We start from the raw sequence: 16,803 nt of genomic DNA, 5'->3' as shown, positions 1-16,803 counted from the left end.
CAAACTACTGGACATAATGAAATGAAATTTTGGGGATATATTCATGTTAAGATGTAGGTGCCCGCTAAGAGAGGATATTTGGATATTCCGTCGCTAAGGGGGTGAAAAGGGGGTTGAAGTTTTAAAATGAGTGTATCTATATCTAAAAACTTTGAAAGTTTACAGATGTGAAAATTGGTACTTAGAATCTTTTTTTAAAAATAAGGAAACACGTATTTTTTTGTTTTCAGGAAATCCCAATAGGAGGGGTGAAAAAGGGTGAAAAAGAGGTTGAAGGCCTTTAAGCACGATACCGGTACATATATCTTAGAAACTGAAGATATTACAGACCTGAAAATTGGTACTTTTAATCGCTTTTAAAAATAAAGAAACACGTATTTTTTTGTTTTTGGAAAATCCAATTAATGGGAGGGTGAAAAGGGGGTGAATATTTAAAATGAGTGCATCTATATCTCAAAACTTTTAAGGTTGATAGATGTAAAAAATGGTATTTAGAATCTCCTTTAAAAATAAAGAAACACGTATTTTTTTGTTTTCGGAAAATCCGCATAGAAAGGGTGGAAAAGTGTGAAAAAGTGGTTGAATGCCTTTAATGAGGCTACTTATATTTCAGAACCTGAAGATATTACAGACCTGAAAATTGGTATTTGGGATCTGCTTTAAAAATAAAGAAACAGGTATTTTTTCGTGTTTGGAAAATCCAAATAATGGGGGGTGAAGAGGGAGGTGAATTTTTAAAATGAGTGTGTCTGTATCTTAAAACTTTAAAAGTTTACAAATGTAAAAACTGGTATTTAGAATCTCCTTTAAAAATAAAGGAACACATATTTTTTTTGTTTTCTGTAAATCGCAATAGGAGGGGTGAAAAGGGGTGAAAATGGGTTGAATGCCTTTAATGAGGTTACTTATATCTCAGAAACTGAAGATATTACAGAACTGAAAATTTGTATATGGGATTTTCTTTAAAAATAAAGACGTATTTTTTGTTTTTGGAAAATCCAATTAATGGCGGTTAAACAGGAGTGACTAATTGGGGTGAATTTTTTGAAAGACTATATCTACAGAATATCTGAGAAACGTAAAATGTTAGAGGTAAAAAGAGGGTATTTGGAATCTCCTGTAAATGTAAAGAAACATAGGTGATTTGTTTTTGGAAACTCCACTTAAGGGGAACTAAAAGTGGTGAAATTTTAAAATGAGAATTTCTACAGTATATCTCAAAAAACTTAACATGTTACAGAAGTGAAAAATGGTATTTTTTATTTCTATTAGTTTTCGGAAATACCACTTGGGTGGTGGTGGTGGGTTTAAAGTGACTGAAAATGGTTTTGAATTCTTTTATTTAGGCTACTGATATCTCAAAAATGAAGATGTTACAGACGTGAAATTTGATATTTGGAATCTGCTTTAAAAGGAAAGAAACACGTATTCTCGGAAAATCCAATGGAGACGGGGGTTAGGTGAAAGAATTAAAAAATTAATTGACTTAATTGTATGAGAATACTTACATCCAATAAAAACTAAAGTTGTTACAGACGTGAAAATTGGTATTTGGATCTCCTTTAAGAACAAAGAAAAACGCGTTTTGGGTGGGAAATCATCTTAGGGGGGCGGGAGTGAAAAGGAGTGGAATTCCTTTCATGAGGACACATAAATCATAAACTGAAGAAGTTACAGTCGTGATAATTGGTATTTAAAAGATCCTTTACTATTAAAGAAACAAGTTTTTTCGGAAAATTCATTTAGCGGGGGTGGGGAGTGTGAAAGGAAGTGAAAAAAGTGAATTATTTTTATGGGGATACTTATATCTCAAAACTGAAGGTAACAGACGTGAACATTGGTGTTTGGAATCTCCTTTAAACATAAAGAAACACGCCTTCTTTTATTTTATTTTTTTTGGGGGGAGGGTTAAATAAACTTAACGGCGGTGGGGTGTAAAAGGAGATGAAACCAATTGATTTTACTGTTCATAATGTACTTATAAAGAGTCTCCGTTGCTCAGGCGGCAGCGCGCCGGCCTCTCACAGCTGGGTTCCTTGCTTCAAATCCCGGTCACTCCATGTGACATTTGTGCTGGACAAAAACGGAGGCAGGACAGGTTTTTCTCCGGATACTCCGGTTACCCCTGTCATCATTCATTCCAGCAACACTGACCAATATCATTTCATTTCATTTGTCATTCATTAATCATTGCCCCAGAGGAGTGCGACAGGCTTCGGCAGCCGGCACAATTCCTATTGTCGCCGCTAGAAGGAGGCTTTATTCATTCCATTCCTGACCCGGTCGATTGACAGGAAACAGGCTGTAGATTTTCGATATTCTTGTTGTTGTTTGAGTCATCAGTCCATAGACTGGTTTGATGCAGCCCTCCATGCCACCCTATCCTGTGCTAACCTTTTCATTTCTACGTAACTATTGCATCCTACATCTGCTCTAATCTGTCTGTCATATTCATACCTTGGTCTACCCCTACCGTTCTTGCCACCTACACTTCCTTCAAAAACCAACTGGACAAGTCCTGGGTGTCTTAAGATGTGTCCTATCATTCTATCTCTTCTTCTCGTCAAATTTAGCCAAATCGATCTCCTCTCACCAATTCGATTCAGTATCTCTTCATTCGTGATTCGATCTATCCATCTCACCTTCAGCATCCTTCTATAACACCACATTTCAAAAGCTTCTATTCTCTTTCTTTCTGAGCTAGTTATCGTCCATGTTTCACTTCCATACAATGCCACGCTCCACACAAAAGTCTTCAAAAACATCTTTCTAATTCCGATATCAATGTTTGAAGTGAGCAAATTTCTTTTCTTAAGAAAGCTCTTCCTTGCTTGTGCTAGTCTGCATTTTATGTCCTCCTTACTTCTGCCATCGTTGGTTATTTTACTACCCAAGTAACAATATTCATCTACTTCCTTTAAGACTTCGTTTCCTAATCTAATATTTCCTATATCACCTGCCTTCGTTCGACTGCACTCCATTACTTTTGTTTTGGACTTATTTATTTTCATCTTGTACTCCTTACCTAAGACTTCATCCATACCATTCAGCAACTTCTCGAGATCTTCCATAAACCGATCATTTTTAATCTTTCCTGGGTTCGTTTTCAAGAGCCATCTTTTCCTTCGGAGAACGTTCTTAGATTACAGTAGATTCTCCTGGCATATAAATAAAAATTTAAACACATTTGAAATAAACGATAGGAATGAGATTGACCGTCCAATTGTTCACCTCTATAATAAGGTCAATAATGCACGGAAGTATGTCATTCGTATCGGCAGAAATCCCGCACACTTGCCTACGCGCGACAATGGTGCTGGTCACATTGTCAACAATGACAATGGTAGCAGATGTAATTTACCGCCAAGTAGCGGTCTTGCATCTTGCTGTGGGGTCCAGAACATCTATAATAATAATAATAATAATAATAATAATAATAATAATAATAATAATAATAATAATAATAATAATAATAATAATAATAATAATAATAATAATAATAATAATAATAATAATAATAATAATAATAATAATAATAATGTTCTGGACCGTCGTCAAAATGTGCGGACCGCGCTGGAAACGAGTCCTGGCCGGGTAATGACTACGAATGCAGTCCGTCCGCGGGTTCAGTACCGCCAAAGCACCCAAAACGACACCACGCCGGATCTCCTCATGGATTTGATCCATATTAAAGATACTCATAGGAAAAGATGGCAAAGATTTAGGGACCCAACTGACTGGGTGGAATACCTGGAGCTAGCCCGGGAAGTACGAAATCGATTGCTGGAAAGAAAGATTGAAAAATGCGAGGAAACTTGCCGTAATCTATTAGAAAACAGGTCAGATCGCGAATTTCGGCGGATTATATATAAAACAATAAGCATTCAATTATAAATTTCTGTATAATACCGTAGCGAAGCACGGGTATCTTGCAAGTAGCCTATAAAGAACAAGATACAAACGAATGGCGTACCAGCACATTAGGGCGTCGGGCTGCTAAATCGACTGTTGCCCATCCAGGTGGCCTGGAGATATTGGAGCTTACGTAGTCAACGTGACGACAACCTCAGCCGTATTGCTTGGCTTCCTCGACTGGGTGCGCTGACTCTCGTATCAGACAGCTTCTCTGATGGTCACGCGAGTCTGAGTGATGCGCGTTCCAGCCCTCAGTTTAGAATTAAAATCACTGAATTGGCCAGGATTTGAGCCCTACATCACGGGGCTGGCATAACCGTATACAAATGATATGTTCTATATACGGAGGCGTGTACATCTTGCAATAAGGCTTGATAAACGTTAATGTGATGCTAATATTAGTTCCGGTTACTGCTGTTACAGTTCAGTGTGATGTACCTGCTGTTCTTTCACCGTTCTGAGCACTTATTTCGTCGACGGCGATTTACCAAGCGATAGTTACCTTTTCCTCCCGTTCGTTTTATCTATCTTGCGTTATATATTCTTATTGCGTTCTAGATTGTCATTCAGTCAACATGAAGATTTGGGATAAGCTTTCAGAATATTTACGTGTGAGCAAAGTCACTCTATTAGCCGCTGTATATGATTCTACAAATTATCATTCAGGATGTGGTTCAAGCGGGTTTGAGATATTTTCAATTTACTGCACGTGAGCAGGTAGTTTCCAGATGGTGTACTTCCCAATTTTCACATGTTCTTTGACGATGTCGCTATATAACAGACGTTATTCGTGAATATTTTTTATATGGGACGTCATAAATATGTATGTATGTATGTATGTTCAGTCCGTCAGCGGTAACGCTGGTGGGATCCTCAACAGCTCTGCCATCAGCTGCCTAGGCATCACTGAAGAGGCGTACTAGGGAATTGAGGAGTGAGGTAGTTTCCCGTTGCTTTCCTCACCGAGCCAGAGTTGCTATTACATATCAGTCTGCCAAGCCCACCGAAATGCATACACCATCCGACCCTATGAACAACATTTTCACACCATTCATCGCAGGGACTAGCTGCATAAGGATTGGCATTACTAGCATCGCTCATACCTCAGTCACTTTCATATTGTCAAAGCCAAGGATAAGACAGAGACAGATCTATGAAAGTAACAAAATTGCTCTAGCCTATACCAGAAGACATAGTGTACTGTAAACACTAGGTCCTGCGAGCAAAGGCATCATAAATGTGTAGATGGTTTTTATTTATGTCAAATCTATCCCCGTGTTCATAAGCTGTTGATCCGTGGCAATACCAATATCACAGTCTTTTTCCGACAAGACGAACTCAACATGCGTCACGTGTATTACAATCATGTTAACACTGATATGACTTTAAACGTTTGTGTGCTACATGTTGGTTTATCTTAGTTATCGATAAAGGAAGCGATATTCATCATGTTTGATATCGGATGGGCTCTGGCCATTTTATAAGCGTCAATAATACATCGCTTACAGACTGCACTTGATCTGAAATCGACACATGTCAACATCAAGCAAGGACATGCAAATGCGGTGAAGAGCAGACCATGAACTATCTCCTTGTCTACAAGTTGTGCCCAAGTACATGTTCTCCTCAGAACCTGACTGATGCCGCCAAGGAAGCGTGCGAATGGGCTAGATACTGGTCACACTACATTTACATTTTATTTGTATAGGGCAGGCACATGTGATGTAATGCTACCTAGTTTCTAGAAATGAAAATATGCTTGTAGTACCAATTTTTAGATGTAATTTAATTTTATTTATTTTATTTTAATACATTCGACGTTATATGTTACGTTTTTGACACGATTAAGTTAAATTATTATTATTATTATTATTATTATTATTATTATTATTATTATTATTATTATTATTATTATTATTATTATTATTATTATTATTATTATTATTTGTATATCCTGCGGTCTAGCGGTAGGGCCTGTTACTCGGAGGGCCCGAGTTCTGTTCTCGACCAGGTCGGGGAATTTTCCCTGGATCTTAGGGCTGGTCCGAGTTCCACTCACCCTACGTGAGAAAAGTTGTTGAGCTACTGTATCTGGTGGTAAGATAACGACCCCGGTCTACAAAACCAAGCATAAAGGCAGAGAGGATCCGTCGCATCGTAATTCGCAGGTCTTTCATCTGAACAGCTGTCGCTTAGTAGGCCAAGGCCCGTCAGAAATTTAGCGCCATATGGTTTATGGGGTGTATTATTGTTTATTTTCCCTCAAGCAATATGAAGGAACATTTATTTGTTGCTTGATAACATATCAATAATTTGAATTATCCGTAGATATTCATCATCATCATCATCATAATCATCATCATATTCTTCTTCTTCTTGGCTTCCCCCCTCAATTTATTGGAGTCGGCACTTGATGTAGATTTGTCTCAGTAGCGAGCTCTATAGCTGCAGTCGCTTAAGTGCGGTCAGTATCCAGTATTCGGGAGATAGTAGGTTCGAACCCCACTGTCGGCAGCCCTGAAAATGGTTTTCCGTGGTTTCCCATTTTCACACCAGGCAAATGCTGGGGCTGTACCTTAGTTAATGCCACAGTCGCTTTCTTCCCACTCCTAGCCCTTTCCTGCCCCATCGTCGCCATAAGACCTATCTGTGTCGATGCGACGTAAAGCAAATAGCGAAAAAAAATTGTCTCAGTTTTACGGCTGATGTCCTTCCTGACGCCGACCGTACGTGGACGGATGCATTCGCTATTGTATGTACGGAGCATGAGGTCGTGCGGTTAGGGGCAAGCGGCTGTGAGCTTGCATTCGGGAGATAGTGGGTTCGAGCCCCACTGTCGGCAGCCCTGAAGATGGTTTTCCGTGGTTTCCCCTTGTTTACACCAGGCAAATGCTGGGGCTGTACCTTAATTAAGGCCACGACCGCTTCCTTCCCACTCCTAGCCCTTCCTATCGATGGTCATCGTCGCCGTAAGACCTATCCGTGTCGGTACGGCGTAAAGTAAATTTTAAAAAAATGCTATTTTGTGTTTCTGTGGTAGATGGTAGTGTACTGCGTTGTGTGCAGATGAAGACATGCGTACTAAGACGAACATAAACACCCATTCCCTGAGCCTAAGGAATTAACCATACGCATTTAAAATCCCCGGTCCGGCACCGAACCCAGAGCCCTCTGAACCAGGGACCACTCTATGATGATCATTCAACCAAGCGGGCGGACAATTCTCTGTAGGCTAAGTACTATCGTGAATATTATATTGTCAACGCCATTTCCAAAGTATTAGTCAAGATGACGTTATTATTACTAGTGATAATCTTGCAAAAATGTTTTAAGATAATTTTAAACAATGTTGTTACGGAAGTAAAAAAAGTTTAAGTATCTCACCACTGGCCGATAACTTCTTGGACAGGGTGTTCCATGACTCAGTCGGTGGCCCTGGCAAGTCTTCGCGTACAACTGGCAGCTTGCTCTCTTCGTCTGATGCAACGAGTCTAATAAATACCACGAAACGGAGAAAGGAGAAGTGGTAGGTTTTTAGAGTTTTTATTGCGTTACCCCCCACTCCTTGTCATTCTTCTTTTGATAGCTAATTCGACGAAACAGCTATTTCCGTTCTTTCCATTCTTTCCAGTAAAGCGGCGGTAAGTTCTGTATGTTGATCCAAGTCTCTTTCGACACTCGGACAATTCTCTGAAACCATCAAAGCACGTGCTCTGGTATAGAGCGTCCATTACATCCGACGTCTGCGCACAACCAGTCCCTCGCTGAATACACCTAGACAAATTCATGAGTAGAGCCCGGAAGTTAGGCAAAATGCCTTTTTCTTGTATAGGCAGATACTCATTACCCCAGCTGCAAAAACGTTTTAAAAATATAAACAGTCGTAGCCCCACTTCACTCCATAAAGTCAACATTACCATTTTATAAGGCTGCATTTTTCGTGGAAAGGTCTACCTGAGAAAGATCTTTCAAGAATATCTTCAACCACGCGCTCGCACATACTTCCAAATTGATATTCGCGGCAGCGATGACACCACCATAACTCAATCTATAGCAGATTTTAAACAATGTACTTACAGTTTCATCCGCTGACGCTTCGTGATAGTACAGTCATGGTTTTCACAAAAATACACTGGGACTAACTATTTGTTTTTTACTTAAAAAGCCTAATCTGAACTAATCAACAAAATTTAACTGGTATTTTATCGTCGTTGAAGTTATATAGTTTCACTCGCATGCTGAGTGTACGTGCATCAACGACAAACGAGGGAAAATATTTGTCACGACGTATAACACACGTTATATTCATGAAGAATGCCGCAGAACTCGCGAAACCTTCACCTATAATCCAAGAGGAACACTAAAAAGTTCACTGTATACCACCATCACAGACAACCATTCGCGCTTAACTCTGTGTTCATGCTGGGCAACGTAAATATTTTTCTGCGGCTATCGGAACACATACTCTACACGTGCATCAATTAATTGATCGAAAAAACTGTATACATGTCGAAACCCAAGACTAAAATATATTCTTCTCTATTACAATTGATTTCATGTACTGGCTCTATTTTTATTAGCAAGACGATTTGCAAGTGGCTATACTGTTAAGATGTTGATATTTTTCTTGCAGTCTCTAGTGTGTGGCGTTGAAAACTTCGAGTGTCAAGTATTAAAACTAACACCCCTTACCTAAGCTAGCTGGCCTGTCGCCGTAAATTGCTGTCGGGGGAGGGACCACAGCTCCGCCTCGAGGAAGCTTCAAGTGCATGCGTCACCGAAGTGACCTTAAATTTCGCTGGGGGTAGCTCTGATTCGCGCCGGCAAGGAAACCCAGCTCACCGGAGAAGCTAAACTGACGTAGTGTGAGCGGATTGTCGAGACAGCTGTACTTGGCTTGGCTTAGATGTTCGCAATTTTTTTAAACATTATAAACAGCGTTCTAAGGAATAATTAGAAAATATTAATACAAAGTTCTTTACCACAACAGCGCTGGGGTAGATGGGGTTCAGTGCACGCGTCTGGATATATCGAAGTGTAACAAAGAGACAAACAAGTTTCCGTAGGTTTGGGAACGGTAGAACCAGTTATTATTTTGCCTTTTTTGCCTATTTTAGCTTCCATAGCCTATTTGATAGCTCAATGCCGTTTTCGCCTTTTTAAGGTCGTGGATATTTTCTGTTGTTATTTATGTTTTAAAATTAATCAATGGAAAGGAAAAAACTATATAATTTTAATGCATTATGTTAATGATAAAGAAAAATCATTTTAGCTTAAAAGAAAAAATAACATTTAGATAAATGATATGAGGGTTGCCCGGGACGTCCTTGCTACGTAGTATTAAGTGCTAGTGGTTATTTTTGTTTTGAGAGGAAGAACGACTTGGTAACCATCCTCATACACTAATCAGAAGGAAAATGGAAGAGGCCCGATGCTTCGAAAAATGAAGGTATCGGCAAAAGAAATGGAAGGTCCACGAAGAGCGCTCATTTGGCCTCGCAAATCTGATACCGTCGGGTTGGGAAAAGAACAAGAATTGACCAAGGAGGTCAGACAGGAAAGGTAAGAGAGAGGAACCTGACACAAGTAAGTGGAAGTAACTCAGCTAGGGGAACCGTGGTCTCCAAGCCACACTCCCAAGTTGAGGGGCCCTTGTCCCCCTTTTAGTCGCTTGCACTTACGACAGCCAGGGGATACCGTTGACGTTATTCTATCATCACCACTCACAGGGGGATCTAAGATTAAGTACTAAAATATGGTGCAGATGCGTGTTACGTAGCTTACATTAAAGCATCTTCATTATTATAGTGCCTAATTTCTGCCATTATAAATGCCTATTTCCTAAATGTTAAGTGCCTATTTGCCTGCCTATTTTGGCAAAATTAAATGCCTGAACTTCCGGGCTCTGTTCATGAGGTACAAACTGATTATCTTTTGGCTTATTAGCGCAACCATCCCAGCATCAGCAGTCTTACCACATGATAATCTAGCTTGCAGTTTTACGTGATCATAGCTATAGACCTCACGTTTTATATGAAATCCGAACCATTGGGACGTGACTTGTTAATTCGAATATTCCACATGCATTGGCCGGAACTCGACCTGCGGCCGCCTTCGTGAGAAGACGGTAAGGATGCCACTCGATTATCAAGACCGACCATGGGGCACCTTTGCTAGATTCAGAAGATGTCTTCCGAGCATCTTGAAGATGGTTATTCATTTTCAACTCTAGCTGAATATCAGGATAATACTTCGATGACCGAGCAAGTGGTCGTGCGGTTAGCGTCGCGCAGCTGTGAACATGCATTCGGGAAATCTGGGTTCGAATCACACTGTCAGCAGCCCTGAAGATGGTATTCCATAGTTTCCGATTTTCACACCAGGCAAATGCTGCGGCTGTACCTTAATTAAGGCCACGGCCACTTTCTTCCACTCCTAGCTCTTTCCTACCCCATCGTCGTCATTAAGACCTATATGTGTCGGTGCGACGTAAAGCAAATTGTAAAACAAAAAACTTCGATGGAAATCAATCAATCAATCAATCAATCAATCAATCAATCAATCAATCTTCTTCTTCTTCTTCTTAATCTGTTTACCCTCCAGGGTAGGTTTTTCCCTCGGACTCAGCGAGGGCAGTGTCCTGGAGCTTTACTGGGTCGGAGGATACAACTGGGAAGGATGACCAGTACCTCAAACAGGTGGCCTCACCTGCTATGCTGAACAGGGGCCTTGCAGGGCGTTGGGAAGATTGGAAGGGATAGACAAGGAAGAGGGAAGGAAGCGGCCGTGGCCTTAAGTTAGGTACCATCCCGGCATTTGCCCGGAGGAGAAGTGGGAAACCACGGAAAACCACTTCCAGGATGGTTGAGGTGGGAATCGAACCCTCCTATACTCAGTTGACCTCCCGAGGCAGAGTGGACCCCGTTCCAGCCCTCGTACCACTTTTCAAATTTCGTGGCAGAGCCGGGAATCGAACCCGGGCCTCTCGGGGTGGCTGCTAATCATGCTAACCACTAAACCAAAGAGGCGGACATTTTCGTTATATAAGGTCATGCAAGGGTTATATTTTCATATTTTTTACTCAAATTTGGGGGTCGTTTTAAAAAAGGTACATGCGTCGATTTTCAAACACAGGATTTCACAATACCGTAGTAGATGTATCTTTCTTTCTTTTCCCGAAAGAGAGACATGATTCCGCGAAAGCGATGCTCTACACCGACAGATAACAAAAAGGGTGCTAATACTTCATTTTTGGTTACTTCTTTTAAGGAAAACAGAATGAAAACTGCACCTCAGGGCTATGATACTGAATGAATGTATACAGTTTTAAATTTACGCATTTCCCCATGGCACTATAGCCCTTGAAGGGCCTTGGCCTACCAAGCGAACGCTGCTCAGCCCGAAGGCCTGCTGATTACGAGGTGTCGTGTCGTCATCACGACGAATCCTCTCGGCCGTTATTCTTGGCTTTCTAGACCGGAGTTTTAAATTACCTGTCAGTTGAAATGTGTCTGCTGTATTACCGCTTACCGCTTTTTGACACGTCTAATGTTAGTAACAATCTAATACTAAATGTTTAAGCCATATTTTACCTTTTCTAGGTCATATTTCATACTTAGCTAGTTTATGGGGCATATTTGCTTGCATATTTTGTAGGTACTTCTTTAGGTCATAAACATTTGAACCCAAATAATAATATTAATAATAATGTCCGCTTCTGTGGTGTAGTGGTTAGCGTGATCAGCTGCCATCCCTGGAGGTTCGGGTTCGATTCCCGTCTCTGCCTTGAAATTCGAAAATTGGTACGAGGGCTGGAACGGGGTACACTCAACCTCGGAAGGTCAAATGAGTAGAAGTGGGTTCGATTCCCACCTCAGCCATTCTCGAAGTAGTTTTCCGTGGTTTCCCACATCTCCTCCGGGCAAATGCCACGATGGTACCTAACTTAAGGCCATGACCGCTTCCTTTCCTCTCCCTTGTCTCTACCTTCCAAACTTTCCGCCCCCCCCTCCCCAAAAGGCCCCTGTTCAACATAACAGGTGAGGCAGCCTGGGTGAAGTACTGGTCATCCTCCCCAGTTGTATCCCCGATCCAATGTCTTACGCTCCAGGACACTGCCCTTGTGTTGGTAGAGGTCGGATCCCTCGCTGAGTCCGAGAGGAGAAACAACCCTGGAATGTAAGCAGATTAAGAAAGAAGAAAGAATAATAACAACGTCCGCCTCTGTGGTGTGGTTAGTGTGATTAACTGCCACCCCCGGAGGCCCGGATTCGATTCCCTGCTCTGACACAAAATTTGAAAAGTGGTACGATGGCTGAAACGGGGTCCACTCAGCCTCGGGTAGGGGGGGGTGGAGGAGTGGTCAACTGAGTAGAGGGTGTTCGATTCCCACCTCAGCCATCCTCGAAGTGGTTTTCCGTGGTTTCCCACTTCTCCTCCAAGCAAATGTCTGGATGGTATCTAACTTAAGGCCACGACCGCTTCCTTTCCTCTTCCTAGTCTATCCCTTGCAGTCTTCCCATCCCCACCACAAGGCCCCTATTCAGCAGAGCAGGTGATGCCGCCTAGGATATGTACTGGTCTTTCCTCCCAGTTGTATACTCCGACCCAAAGTCTCACGCTCCAAGTCATTGCCCTTGAGGCGGTAGAGGTGGGATCCCTCGCTGAGTCCGAGGGAAAAACCGACCCTGGAGGGTGAACAGCTTAATAAATAAATAAATTAATTAATTAATAATAATAATAATAATAATAATAATAATAATAATAATAATAATATGGGTCTTACGACCCACTAACTACTTTTGCGGTTTTACGGAGATGCCAATTTAGAAGTAACAGGCATGCAAGCAGCGAGAGCGAGAACAGGCAAAAATCCTAGCATTCTGTGTCGCACTTCTTGGCATTTTGAGGCACACTTAACGTCTACCTGACAGAAGTAAGTGAGCCGTGCGAATTGTCCACTTAATTATCACTTCGCTACTGGATTGTCACTGATTCATGTCTGTAACCCGGTAGCTGAGAACATTGTGTTCATTATAAACGGCTAGCGACTCTTACAGTTTTCGGAAATACCAATTTAGTTGTAGGAGACATGAAAGTAGCGAGAGTGATTCCTGGTACAAACAGATGGGGACAATGGCAGGTTTGTACTCAAAATTAGGGGATACAGTTTAAGTTTTACGTGGCTATTGATGTCAGGACCATAGCCACGGGACGTCCAGCTTTACGTGGAATCCGAACCACAGGGACATGACTTTTCATTTCAAAAATCCAATATGCGTTGTCCGGATTCGAACCGCGGCCACCTTGGTGAGAAGCTAGTGACTATACCACTAGGTTATCACACCGCATGTTGTTATTATTATTATTATTATTATTATTATTATTATTATTATTATTATTATTATATTGATCTTAGTAGTATTACAATATTATTACTTTCTTCTAGTCTATTTCTCTGCGAGGTCCACAAGTTTTTAATGAGGAAGATCGTCATTCTCCCTACCGAGGCTGTTGTACAGGGTAGCACCTTGGGAAACATGAATCGAGCACCTTTTGAATTTCCACGTGGACACCCAAGGTTCCAATCCCGATTGATTTCGGATTGGAATTTTTGCTCGAAAGGGACCACGTGTTGTTGGGAAGAGCATCCGACCTAAAATCTCCGGTCAAGACCAATAATGAGTCAATGTGGCTGCAGCAACCCTAGTGTAGCTGAGATAAGCAGAAGAATGTTTCTTTTCTAAATTAATACTAAAGTTTATTCAAATATATCTACCCAACAAGTCTATAGAAGATGATCTTCTTGTACATTGCCTTTTAGCACTTCATGAACTTGTCTATATCAACAAAATCTGATGGAAGGGGATTTATGAATACTAATCATTCTTCGAGCCGGCCCCACGGTCTAGGGGTAGCGAGCCTGCCTCTTACTCGGAATTCTCACGTTTGATTGCCTTTTACCTGGACATGAGGGTTGGTTCGAGGTCCACTCAGCCTATTTAAGAACAGCTGAGGGGCTACCTGACAGTGGATAGCAGAACCGGTCTAGAAAGCCAAGAATAACGACCGGCAGGATTCGTTGCGCTGACCACACACTATCTTGAAATCTGCAGGTCTTCAGGCTGAACAGTTACCGTTTGGTTGACAAAGGGCTATTATGGCTGTTAGGGGTTTGGTTTTGATTTGGATGATTTTTCGACTTCGGCTTATTTGACCAATTTTGACCTCTTTCTGCAATCACCTGACATTGGTGAGGTTGAACGAAAGAAACGTCCAACTCCAGTGAGAACTGAAAGGCACGCTCCTGTCGCTGATTATTTGACCTGAAATAATTAGAGATGGCATCATAATAACAAAAAAGAAAAATCCGTGTGACTATTTATAGCCTGCTTCAGCCCTTGTAACGCAGACCCTCCGACGAGGGTGGGTGACGTCTTACCGTCTAAAAGAACCATGTGTTAGTGTTGGGTGTTGCAGCAATGTTGATGACAGCACAAACAACCAGTCTCTGAACCCAGAGAGCAAACTATTGACGATTACTGTAAAATCCCACGATCCGGCGGGGATCGAACCCAGGACCTGGGATCCAAAAGCCAAGATGTTGACCAGTCAGCCACGAATCTGTGTATAACAAATGTCTGTGAGTATGTAAATCACATTTTCTTCCTTAAGTCACATTTAATCCGCCTCTGTGGTGTAGTGGTTAGTGTGATAAACTGCCACCCCCAGGGTTGAGCCCGGGTTCAATGCCCGGCTCTGCCACGAAATTTGAAAAATGGTACGAGGGTTGGAACGGGATCCACTCAGACTCGGGAGGTTAACTGAGTAGAGGGGTTTCAATTCCCACCTAAGCCATCCTCGAAGTGGTTTTCCGTGGTTCCCCACTACTTCGCCAGGCAAATGCCGGGATGGTACTTAACTTAAGGTCAATGCAGCTCCCTTCCCTCTTCCTTGCCTGTCTCTTCCGATCTTCCCATTGGCCATCACAAGACCAATGTTCAGCATAGCAGGCGAGGCCGTCTGGGCGAGGTACTGATCCTCCTTTCCAGTTGTATCCCCCGACCCAAAAAATCACGCTCCAGGACAGTGCCCTTGAGGCGGTAGGCTGAGTCAAAGGGAAAAACCAATCCTGAAGGATAAACGGATTAAGAAAGAAAGAAAGAAAGAAAGAAAGAAAGAAAAGTCGCATTTAAAAAAATAATAAAATAACGCGAATGAAATATGGTGTACAAACTAAAAATTCAAGTACAAGTTAGGCTACAACACGAAAGATCTGAACAAAATACGAATGTATGGCAATCCTATGTTTAAAGCGTAGAGGGTGGGCGGTAGTGAGCTACACTGTGCTACATGAACAAGCATGGCCTGGGGGGTGTAGTCCTCGCCCTCAGACACGACTTTTGTAAAAACGAATGTATCATTTTATCTACGTTAAAAGGAACCTCACAATTTTCAAAGAGTTTAACAATTGGATTGTCATACCAGACCCTGTAGAAAATATTTTCTGCTTGAAAATTACTCCTGGTATGTTTCAAAGCTGGAGAACGGGTTGAACAGGATTCCACTCACGATACCTGCTAGAAGAAATCCCTCGCAGCAACAGGGCCTTGTAGAACTGCAAGTTGGAACTCACGTCTCGATTCTTACTTCGAAACTTCTGCTGTATTATAGCCTTTAAGAAGCTTTCAACATTGGTAGTCTTATGACGCAAGCTATTACTCTCGTTGTATAAAACTTACGAGCCGTACTTTATACCCGGATTTGAAAACCAATTTCTTTAGCAACTGCTATGTAGCGTACAGTGCAGGGTGCCCAAAGTTTCGTATATGTGGCCTACATCTCACGAATTTTTAACTAGAATGGAGATGAAAAAGTAACAAAATTCTTCCAAAATTTTGGTTGGACAATGTGACAACACTGTGACTGCCGCATTTTCTCATTTGTCCCAACCGTTGCACGGTTTTTTGTTGTGTCCCACGCCTCTTGTGCTTCCCACCACCTACGCGTAGGCGCTAACGAGGAACATTTTACTTCGTCCTCGAATACTCGATAACATGCATTATTTTAGAGAAATACGTCCTCCATTAAGAATGTACTGTGTGTATACAGCGACACATTCCAGCATCTGTCCTAACAAGCACAATGGTTAGGCTGCCAGGCGCTGTGGATTCCTGTCAGTTAACAAAGTGTTCATCCAATCCTTGATTCTCCAAGTTTCTGAGGACGTTCAAGTAATTTTTAGAGTTATATTTAACCTGGGTGTTTACCGAGCATGTGTGATAGTACATATATCACACCCTTGTACTTTATTTAGACGTGAGAGATTTTATTGTCAGTATTCGATTATTATTATTATTATTATTATTATTATTATTATTATTATTATTATTATTATTATTATTTCAATGTGTATATTTTGTCATTAAGATTTGTAAGCTGACCGGGCGAGTTGGCCGTGCGGTTAGGGGCGCGCAGACGTGAGCTTGCATCCGGGAGATATTGGATTCGAATCCCACTGTCGGCAGCCCTGAAGATGGTTTTCCACGGTTTCCCATTTTCACACCAGGAAAATGCTGGGGCTGTACCCTAATTAAGGCCACGGCCGCTTTCTTCCCCATCGTAGACCATTCCTATCCCATCGTCGCCCAAGACCTGTCTGTGTCGGTGCGACGTAAAGCCTGTAGCAAAAAAAAAATCTCCATATGTGGTATGAGTAATTTGTTTTGTACGAACTGATGGGAAAACATTGCAATTTTAACTCAGGAAATTCGTATGACTCATGTGTATATCCCAAAGTTTGATGAGCTGGACTTGTTATTGAAGTCGAAAAGTTCCGATGACTCATGTGAAACACCCTAGTGTCCGTTGATGGTGTTATTGTCTTGG

At 41.6% G+C, this 16,803-nt stretch overlaps 1 protein-coding gene across 1 annotated transcript in view; it reads right to left on the bottom strand.

The window, feature by feature from the left end:
• The window catches only part of LOC136863978 (uncharacterized), a 64,229-nt gene extending 56,817 nt beyond the window's left edge, over positions 1-7,412 (bottom strand). The window contains exon 1 of the mRNA XM_067140448.2: positions 7,300-7,412. Within this exon, the coding sequence (XP_066996549.2) occupies positions 7,300-7,334 (35 nt within the window). The 5' untranslated portion in view covers positions 7,335-7,412. The remainder of the gene's footprint in view (positions 1-7,299) is intronic.
• Positions 7,413-16,803: the final 9,391 nt, after the last annotated feature.

This window comes from Anabrus simplex, chromosome 2 (genome assembly GCF_040414725.1).
Source record: "Anabrus simplex isolate iqAnaSimp1 chromosome 2, ASM4041472v1, whole genome shotgun sequence".
NCBI lineage: Eukaryota > Metazoa > Arthropoda > Insecta > Orthoptera > Tettigoniidae > Anabrus > Anabrus simplex.
This window is presented reverse-complemented; position numbering and strand designations above follow the sequence as displayed.